The 10,668-nt window shown below is 42.5% G+C and overlaps 1 protein-coding gene across 1 annotated transcript; it reads left to right on the top strand.

Annotated features, from left to right (window-relative positions):
- The first annotated feature begins 1,373 nt into the window (after nt 1-1,373).
- On the top strand, nt 1,374-3,613 carry LOC147439392 (hydroxycinnamoyltransferase-like). The gene is made up of 3 exons (XM_086484306.1): nt 1,374-1,868; nt 2,059-2,834; nt 3,262-3,613. Exons 1-3 carry the CDS (start codon nt 1,440-1,442, stop codon nt 3,443-3,445), a joined length of 1,389 nt encoding a protein of 462 aa, XP_086340432.1. The 5' UTR covers nt 1,374-1,439; the 3' UTR covers nt 3,446-3,613.
- The last annotated feature ends 7,055 nt before the right edge of the window (nt 3,614-10,668 follow it).

Raw genomic sequence — 10,668 nt, 5'->3', positions numbered from 1 at the left:
AAGACTATGGAAGATTGAAGACAAAACTGCACTTGCCTCTATGTCCAAATCAGCGAAAGCAGGGGCAAGAGCTGCCCCTTGACCCTCTAGATGAAATTAGGTGCTACAGATTTTAGTATGCTCTCTAAGTCCAAAGAAGATCTTGTTTTTGCTTTGCTTTAGGCATTCAATGCTTTTTTTTTTGGGTCTTTGAACTCATGGGGAACTCATTGATGTTCCAAGAGACCTTTGATTGCTTAGGTTTTTCTAGGATATGCAAGGTTACGTGGAGATTGCCTACATGCATGATTTCTTTTGTTAATTTTGTGGGGAAAATACAAATTACTTTTGCACATTCCCTAGTCATTGGCTAAGGTTTAGAGAGAGAGAGAGAGAGAGAGAGAGAGAGAGAGAGAGAGAGAGCATATTTATTGAAAAAGTTAAAAGTATTCTTTTTTGAGCGTAAGAGCGGGTCCGCATGCAGGGGTTCTACTCCCCACCTTGTGTGTGTCATCAATGCTGCCCCCTTGCTCCAAACGGCAGAAATTTACCCCGCCTTTGAGAGGAAGAAGATGCGAGGGCCGAGGCTTTGCTGTCAAACAAGGGATAGATTTGTTGACGTGTGCCCCACCCCCGCCACTGCTGCATGCGAATTCACCCTAAGACCATCCTCAGCTATATCTAACACGGGCATGGGAGATGGGATCAAAGGCTCCCATCACTTTTGGGCCCCGACATTAGGCGCGCGTCGTAGATCTTGTCGCAAAAGTAAACTTGGGTATTTTTGTAAACTCGGGTACCCGAGTTTACAAAAATACCCGAGTTTACTTTTGCCTGCCCCGATACTTTTGCACGTCAAAACTCCATGGAAACGTGTACATTCCACAGTGACATGCGCGGGCGTGGTGGATAGGCCACATGGCCCTCAAACCCTAGGTTGTGGGTTCAATCCTTGGGGACGGGGGGAGGAGCGAAGTAAACTCGGGTACCCGAGTTTACATTTTTCTCGAGTTTACATTGTCCACGGAAGCCCGAGATCTACGGTGCTCAATCATCCCACCATAGATCCCATTTCCTCCCATGCCCGTGTGAGATATAGGCCAGGTAAGACCATCCCTATTTCAAGCAGGCCAGTAATGAGGGAGGATTTGAAGTAGTTGAGGGAGGATTTTAGTGGTTCTGAAAAATGGATTTTTTCTTTTTTTTGTCGATGATCATTCACGTCGAAAGAGTCCAGTGATGCTCTTAAAGACGAGCAAGAAATTAAGGATTGGCCAGTGAAGCCGCGTGGCTATCTCACCTGTCAAGACAATTGGCATCCAATCATATGAGCTTTTAGCGCCTTGGTACTGATATAAAATAGCTGGAAGTAAGCGTGCGAGTGGTAAGGGTGTGTGTGCACTGTGTGTGTGCGCGCGCGCGAGAGAGAGAGAGAGAGAGTCTGAGAGAGCGAGTGAGAGATGTGTGTGAGCGAGAAGATGCAGTTGAGAAAGAACGCTCCGGAATTTGTTCGTCCCAGCATCCCCTCTCCCGGGGGGGTGGTGGAGTTGAGCCTGATTGATCAAATGATACCTCACACCTACACTCCTCTCTTGTTGCTTTTCCAAGGCATGCCTGCACCGGCTGATGCCTACGCTTTGCTCAAAAGCTCCCTTGCGGAGACCTTGAACGCGTTCTATCCGTTAGCTGGGCGCTGCAGAGACAAGAGCGGCAATGGAGAGCTCGAAATAGTCTGCAACGACGAAGGCGCTCTCCTTCAGGAAGCGTGGGTCAACTGCGACTTTGAGAGCTTCTGCCTGAAGACTGATTATTTCCCAGAGCTCGATCTCTTGGCGCCTCCTGTCGATATTTCTGCAGATGTTTCGCAAGCTTCGCTTGTGTTAGCCCAGGTTGGTGGACATCTTTAGCTTTCCTTAGTGTGAGGTTTCCTGTCGGTGAGGGAGGGTGATGGCAGACAGCTAGTGATTGAGAGACTGTGTGAGCGCGCGCGCGCGTGTAATCTGTGTGCGCGCTCGCCTCATCGTTTGCTTTTGCTTCTCAGTGGAGGTTCGCTCAATTTTCTCTGGTTTATTGTTGCAGTTGACGCATTTTGAATGTGGCCGCACTAGCCTGGGCTTCAGGTTGCATCACAAGGCAATGGACGGCTTCTCGCTGGACCACTTCCTTAGCTGGTGGGCGACGTTGAGTAGAGCCAAAGCGGGTGAAGGGCGAGAAGGAAACCCTAGCTCAAATGGTGGTCTGGCGATGGCGATGGTGATGGACGCGCCGCCGGAAGGGCTGGACCGCTCACTGATGAAGCCAAGAAAGCCACCATTGCTAGCTACAGAGCACCCAGAGTACTTCGCTGTCAAGCAGGTGCCCACGCCAGAAGAGGCGCTAGCGGCCTTTCCGCCGGCCAGCGCCGCCAAAATCCTTCGCTTTATGCCAGGCACCATCGAGGAGCTGAGGGCCGCCGCCATAGCCAGCAGTACCGGCTGCAGCGCAGCGTACACGCGCTTTGAAATCGTGGCCGCCCTTGTTTGGCGAGCATTGACCTACGCCCGGGATTTGGCCCCGACGCAGGACGTCCGCGTTGGTATGGCTGTGGACGGCCGCCAGAGGTTCAAACCCCCCCTGCCGCAGGGCTTCTTCGGAAACGTGATTTTCTACGCCTACGCCGTCTGCGACGCCAGCAAGCTTCTGGCCAACCCTTTGTCGTTCGCGGCTGATCTTGTGAAGGCCTCCATAGCCAAGGTGGACGATGCCCACATGCGTTCCGCTTTAGATTGGCTTTCCATGCAGGACCCTGGCCCGCAGGTTGTGTTTCCAGCATTTGCTAGACCCGGCCTCGACCTCGCGATTTCAAGTTGGACAAGGTATGCATTGTGTGTCAACTAGGTAGGGCTGATGATGATTATGAGAATGATAAGTTCTTTCATGTCGTAAAGAAAAAGAGAGAGAGAGAGGGGGGGTTTTGTTGTTTTGTTTTGGGGGGGGGGGGGGGGGGGGGGGGGGGTGTTTTCTCCTCGGTGTTGGAGTTTAGCTTTCATGTCGCAAATTTAACACGTGTAAAGGGCTACCCCTTCCGCCATATCATGTTAGTTTAGAGTATAGATGCATGCGCATAGTACTCCATACAAAGTGTACCCTTTGTTGATTGATTGTCATTCTCAATATCCCTTCTTGGTCTAAACTATATTGATACCTTACCTCTCTACACATTTGCACATAATTGCAGCTGAACCGATATGTGCATGCAATTCTGGATACTAAATATAATTGTTTTTTTTTTCATTAATCTAGGTTCGGCTTCTATGAGATGGACTTTGGATGGGGCAAGCCTTCTCATTTACGAATTCCACTAGCATACAATTCCATCTCCATCTTCTTACCATCATCATTGGGGCCTGGACATATTGAAGTTTTTGTGAGTCTCGACTCTAAGCAAATGTCTAGATTTGAGCACTATATCAACCAAGCACTTTAATGTTGATTTTGTTGAATTTCTCCATGAAGCGTGCTCTAGCTCTCTTCGTATATATTGTGATTTGAACTCTACATCATCTTGTAATAGCATTCTCTTTTGAGCTTCTCCCAAACTGAATTTGTGACTCATTTCCTATCTGGTTTTCGCTATATCGTTATTTTTGTGTTGCCTCTCTCTCTCTCTCTCTCTCTCTCTCTCACACACACACACACACACACACACACACTCATACACACACATACATACTCATACTCTGTAGGGTGTGTGAATAAGATAGTGAACGAGAGATAACATAGCAACCAAAAAGAGGGCTTTGTAATGTGGAACATTGATTTCCAAGAGAGACATGCAATTAATAGAGCTTGAAACCGATACTATTTGCTTTAATTTGCATGCAAGTGTAAAGAATTATACTAGTTTAAAGAGAGAAGCTTTTGCAAGTGAAGGTTGAAAAGCTTGAAGATTTTGGATACATGAAACGAAAAAACTAATTGAGGGATAAGTGACCAGCACAACAGACTTCTTTCTTGGGATTTATGAGCTTTGGCCTACACTTATGCTTTCTTGGGATCTATTGGCTTTGACCCACACTTCTGCTTTTACTAGGATGCTTTAATGGCATTGGGCATGTGTGTCCCATGTGTTTGTGTGTGGACACTTTCCACATAGGATTGTGAATTCAATGGATGTAGGATTGTGGATTCAACGGATGATGTATTATCTTATGATATCCCCCATAAGGTTATCTCTTGTATGCTTATATAAGAGGCATTGTTCATACTCATTTTTCAACTCACTTCGTACATAATAATCAAGTTGTCATTCTGAGTTTACATTAAGTTTCTACTCTCTTTGAGTACATGCACACGTGCACACACACATACATGCACGTGTTCTCTCTCTCTCTCTCTCTCTCTCTCTCTCTCTCTCACACACACACACACACACACACACACAAAACATTAATGGCTCTCTTTTATGCTCTCTAATTTCTACAATTGGTAATAGAGCTATTAGGGTGACTAATATTTCTTAATCACTTTTAAGATCTATAGGTCTATCTCCCGATTAATCGCATCTCTCATTAAATGAGCTCTTATTTAGCTATGTGTGGACATGTCCTTGGTAAACCTAAGAAGGCACTACCCTCTATGGCTAGGTAGGCTTGAATAGGGATAATAGGCTTTTCTTATTTGCATGATTAGGAGCTTTTTAAGATCAATTTTTCATAATCCATCTTATAATCAAAGCGCCTAATGGTAGTGGGATTTTGGTGCTTCAAAGTGCCAGCAGAGAGAACTTTTTCATTGGCATCCCTCAGCTCTGAAATTGGTGAAAAATGTCACCCTAAAAGCTTTCCCAAATTGGGTGTGTAAGTGACAGCTTGACTCTACAAGGGCAAAGTTAATACCCTATTGTTAGGCTTCCTCCACATGGAACCCCGAAGGTGAACTTGGATAGCCCATCGACTATCTTGCGAGGGCACTTGGAGGTTACTAAAGGTACAATTGAACCTAATTTTAGGTTGAGGGAAGTGGGAGGGTCTTACAAAAGGTTGTAAGGTGTATTGTTTGAGGTTATGAGTGCGCTAATGACAGAACATGCGTAGCATTTTTTGTAGTAGTAGATGGACACTCTCATGACCTTAATTCTTAACCTAGTGACACCTTCTAGACCGCAGAGGAGGTATCCCGAATTGATTTTCTTTTGTTATTGTCATCTCGAACAAGTGACACCTCCAACTAAGGGTTTGTCTTTGCATACAATGACAATTATTTTTCCAGAGATTCAAAGTCTCAAAAGAAAATACTCCATTCAACTCCAACCAAACAAAAGGCAAAGTAACTGCTCTAATTTCCTTATATTGCGAAGGCAACCTTCACCCACCCTTCTTCCTTTCTCCTACTCTTTCCTTTTCTACAAATATATCAAAATCTAAAATTTACAACCAAGCGTAATAATTTTGAAATGTAATATTACACATCCATTATTGAGGATATTTTCATGTGCATTTATGAGGAGCTTAGACACTAGACTTGGAACAATTTCTAAGCAAAGACTACTCCAAACCACTTCAACATATTGAGAATTGGGATTTTTTTATTCTAGGGGAGGCAACGTAGGCATGTTTTCGGGGTTTTGGCATCTTAAGCACCGCTTTTGCATTATAAACACACAAAGAAGAATCCTCGTCAAGGGAAGAAGGAAAGCAACATCATGCAACAAAAGTGGATAAAGGAAGAGAAGGAAGAGCGAAGGTCACGAGAAGCATACTTTCTCGAGGAATGAGATAGTGGCATATTCGCATATCGCTTTTTCCTTTACCTCTCAATCTATTGTGTTTGGAGAAAGTTTGCATTAGCTTGGTCTGAGTCCTTATATATCAATTCGACAAGATGTAAGCAACATCCTTTGGATTAGAGAGGCTAATTTGTCTCCTTGATTGGGGAAGGTCTCTTGGATTGGAGTGTGTCTCATGGATTGGGAATGTCAGATTATTGTGCTCCTAGATTGGAGTGTTACCAGTTACATTGTTACATATGTCATAGCTCAAACACCAAGGGAAGGGTTGTCAGTATTTATGTGCTTTTGGTGTATCTTTATGCTTCTTTGTGTGAATCTTCTCTAGCTTGAGAGTGAGGAGTTTGAGATGTTTTGTTGGGCCTTTGTATCCAATAAAGCAAGAAAATTGGCCATGACAAGCGAGTAGCAAGCTCTCACACTCAGCATGTGCTTGTGATAATGTTTAAAGAGTTCAATCTCAAAGCACTAGAAGATTCCATTTGAGATTGAACTATTGTTGTGACCTAACACCCAAAGCATGACGTAAGGTGTAGACAATAGTCTTGGGCAGATGTTAATAGTGAAGAGGCATGTTTAGAACTCCACTTAAATATCTATACTATAGGGGTGAAAGCATGACTGGGTGGACACCAAAGCTGTGTCCAAGACATCACTATTTTGCAAATTAATAGCTGTAATATGTTTGACAAAGATAGAAGAATCCAAGGTGTGTGATATATCATTGGATAGCTCTTGAAGAGGAGAATCTAAAAAGCTGTTTGGCACCAAATTTAGAATTAATTTGCAAAAATTTTACCGCGCCCTCGTGTAATAGTGCAGCTATTCAAAACTAGTAATCAATGTGTACCACCCAGTCATGCTTTCACCCATAGTATAATGGCAAAGAACCATTCTCAACTTTGAGTAGAAACAAGCTGCTTTTTGGTAGGGCAAAGGCACTAGGATGGGCCATGCAAGGTCCTCCCTCTCTCTCTCTCTCTCTCTCTCTCTCTCTCTCTCTCTCTCTCTCTCTCTCTCTCTCTCTCTCTCTCTCTCTATCTCTATCTCTATCTCTATCTTTCTCTTCCTTTTTCATTTTTTTCATCTAGAATCTCTACTCCCCAAAGCCTTGCAAGGTTGTGGATTGAGTTGAAGTTGATAAGAGATACTTGCAAATTCTTTTGGTTTTAATCAAAAATTGTGAGGAGGACATGGGCTTCTTAAAGAGCTGCAAAGAAGAGCGACTAACACCATCGTAAAAAGAAATCGTTCCGAAAGAGCCGTAGAGGAGAGGAATAAGAAGGATTTGAATCTTGCACTTACGAGCTGTTGCATTTCGTGAGGCAGCAAAAATCATCCATACAAGCACAAGCACAAGTTTACACACACACACTCAGAAGCATAAGTTCATGTTACTTGCAATGGCTCTAGATGTGAGTGTGCTTTATGGCCCCCACTGTCACATTGATTCTAGAAAGAGTATCCACCCATAGTGATTGATCAGCAATTGAATCATAAAAAGCTTCTTCAAAATGGCGAAGGACATCGGATATTGCTCCATGAACTCCTTATCTACCCACTTTACATCCGTTGTGTGACCTCGATATTAACATAGCCATGCAATCACAAAGGGTTTGTTGTTGATGATGGTTTACATGACTCCTCTCTAGTTTGTGATTAAGGTTGATGCGCTATTGTGGGTTGCAACAAAAATGGCATATTACAAACCTGGCATGAACTGGTTTTGTTAATGGTGGGCACTATAAGATTTGTCAACTGGTTTTGGGCTAGGATGAGGCTAGGTTTATGGGTTTAAATGCATTTTTTTATTTTTTGAATTATGGAGACTCCACTCAAAAGCTTGCAGGAGGCAACTCAACTCCATGTATAGTACGGTATTCTCGTTTACATATATAGTGTAGCAAAGTACAGTCTATTTTTTTAGTATTGAGTGTGAAGTCTCTTTGTATTATCTTCTCATTATCAATAGATGAACATTTTGCTACAATTCATTAGGAGACTAATTTTGATCATGTCTCTCGATTCTTGAGAGATAGGTAAGGAGATGAATCATGACAGAGGAAGGCATGGCTCTTGATGCAAGAAGTGAACCTGCACAAAAACATTCACAATGACATTGTTAGTCAAACATAGATAGTATACTTGGCATTGCTATGGTCTGCATGTATGCCAAATGTGGGTGTACTTTTAATGGCATATTATTGTGAACTTTGTGCATGATATGTGATTTTCTAAAATAAAAACATTATGCCAACATGGTAAGATGAGGAATTGCTGGGCTTATTTCAGTAAATGTGGAGAGCACCGATATGTATGAGGATGCTCCATGTTTTATTCTTCATGTTTAGCACACTGATTTATGCACACGGCGTGTTTATGGTCACATATGCATAAAAAAAGATGTTTTTTGTTTCACATCATGTAGACGGCAGGAACATTGTTTTGGTCATAACTCTCAAACTGCTATGAATCAGGTCGAACCCTTTCAACCAAAGATTAAAAACATCATTTAGAACTTTTTCTCTTCGGGTGTTATGTGAAAATTCTGCACGAACAAAGAGTTATGGTCAAAATATAGCTTGCTGCCCACTGCACAATCAAAATTTTGGACCTCAAGCTCCTTGGAGAACCACTATATAGAGTCGTCAGATGAGAAAACCCACTTAAACAAATCAAAACCTTGATTAAACTTGCTGATAAATGTATTTAGGTCTCTGAGATCACTTTGTGAATGCGAGTTATCAATCATTCTCCTTGTACGGGATTACTTGCAGATGTGGGGGTGCTACCGAGGGGAAGTACCATATGACGCCGTGAGTTGGATGAGTGGTTCATATATGTTTTATGGGTTGTTTTGGTGAGTTGATTTCAAGGGTTTGATGTCCATAAACTTATAAGGGGGTATATGGATAGTGATCCTAAACCATACACGGGCAAATATGAATAAGGTGGCTTTCTTTTTGTGCTACGGTTTGTTGCATGAGTCTCGTATGGGCAAAGTGATGTGATAAGATGTTAGTCTATGCTACGTGTTTGAGATTGATGCATTGTTTTGAGGTTAAATACTTTTATTTGTGTGTTATGAATGCACCCAAAAATGACAAAAAGTTAATTTTCGCATATATTTGAAGCTCATTTGAAGTTATGGTATATGGTTGATCAAAGTGATGGAGTTGTTTTTCATAATGGGTAAGTTGATGGGATGATGTCATGTGATATATGGAACCTCATGGATGGATGTGGAAACCTCATGTGCATACGCATATTGTTTTCCACCCTTTCAAGGTCAAAACTAGTTCTACGAGTTAGAGAGGTGAGGCGTGGTCATAGTGCATCACTTATGCATGGTTAGACATCGTCAAAATTGGATTTTGAAATCATGTTTGGTCGTTGGTCGGACTTCATTATGCATGAAAAGTTCATGTCTCAAGGGCCATGTGTGTGGGCTCAACTTGATTGTAGTGGATATGTCAAACTCCAAGTGTGGGAGTCGGTTCAGTATGGAATATGGTTTATGGTCAAGGGTTGAGATCTTTCATGGATTATGGTTGTGATTTTGATTGTGGAAGCCGGTGTGTCTCTTGGATCTCTTTTTGGGGATATGGTTGTGCTGCCAAAATTTTTGTAGCCATGTTATGTGCTAAAGTGATTTTGCAGGATTAGATGTGCATCACCCTGAGTTGGGTAGAGTGCTCACCACAATGTCATGGTATAGGATTATGATTTATGGTTTTGGATTGGATTGTGAAGTGGTTTTGATGGTTTATGGTGGATGTATAAGGGTAGAGACCCTGTACAGTCTTACTTCTTGAAAAGATTGTTTATGGTGGATGTATAAGGGTAGAGACCCTGTACAGTCTTACTTCTTGGAAAAGATTGTTTGTGCATATGAAAGATGCTATTGTGATTGGACTCATGTGTTATGTTGCTCATGGCAACGTCACTACAAGGCAAGGATCACCTACATCGCATAGCCTTTGACAAAAGGGTCGATGACCTAGGGCTTTGCTCGATGGGAAGTGTGGGCCTAGGTCTTCTTTTTTATTAGGCTCATCTACACGGTTAGGGTGTCAGGAGTTGAATGACCTACATGGCTAACGTGTCGCGGATCTTGCCTTGGCTTTGCCTAACGTGAGAATCTTGGGAAAATTTTGATAGAATCTTCTATGTATTAAGTGAAAAATATCGACTCAAAATGGAGCTTCAAATGCCAAAAAATGCATAAATAAGCTCGTGAGAAAAATCTGGTAGAGTCTGCTCTGTACAAGGAGCAAAAACTCAGCCCACAATGCACATAAAATCTCCCTTCTATGCCAAGATTCCTTATGGCTTCCCAATCTGTTGCACAAAATCTGCAATATTTATGGGCTACCTCAAGGATCCACCTTCAGTAGAAATTACTTTTATGATATTTTAAATTCAAATTTTAGTAGTACTACCTTACCAAATTGTGTTAATGGCTTGAACCAACACTACCCTTTGCTTATTTTCAGCGTTGCTACCCTTTGGCTTCCAATATTTTGCTAGCACTTGAAAATCTTCCTATATGCTCTGAAGTTTTGAATCTAAAAATGCTGCTTTTCAAGATTCACAAGGATCTTCAATATCTCTTGCTTCAATGCCTTCAAAGGCTTAACCTTAGGCTTGTTTCAAAGCTTGTTCAGTGCACAAAGGAAGATGGGGTCGGGAAGTCACTGTGCCTAAGCTCTAATACCAGTTGTAAGTTGCATGTGTAATGTGTGCGTGTGTGTGAAGCAGGAAGGAAAAAGAGAAGACAAAGTGTTTGGGGTGGAGCAATGAGAGAGTAATACCTCTCACTCCTTGCATTATATATGAGAATAAGTTAATTAGTGAGTAGGGAGTTAGTCAGTAGCTAGTCGATGGGCGACCACTATGGGCCTTCACCCCAACAAGGAAAT

The sequence above is a fragment of the Adiantum capillus-veneris genome, chromosome 16 (genome assembly GCF_014529385.1).
Source record: "Adiantum capillus-veneris isolate H3 chromosome 16, ASM1452938v2, whole genome shotgun sequence".
Lineage (NCBI taxonomy): Eukaryota > Viridiplantae > Streptophyta > Polypodiopsida > Polypodiales > Pteridaceae > Adiantum > Adiantum capillus-veneris.
Note: the sequence above shows the minus strand (reverse complement) of the source record. Positions and strands in the feature narration are given on the sequence as shown.

What these genes read in the sequence shown, in the direction of transcription:
- LOC147439392 (XM_086484306.1), top strand. Translation starts at nt 1,440, where the DNA reads ATGTGTGTGAGCGAGAAGATGCAGTTGAGAAAGAACGCTCCGGAATTT. An exon ending in CTTCGCTTGTGTTAGCCCAG is followed by an intron (nt 1,869 to 2,058) that starts GTTGGTGGACAT and finishes TTATTGTTGCAG; the next exon opens with TTGACGCATTTTGAATGTGG. An exon ending in GCGATTTCAAGTTGGACAAG is followed by an intron (nt 2,835 to 3,261) that starts GTATGCATTGTG and finishes TCATTAATCTAG; the next exon opens with GTTCGGCTTCTATGAGATGG.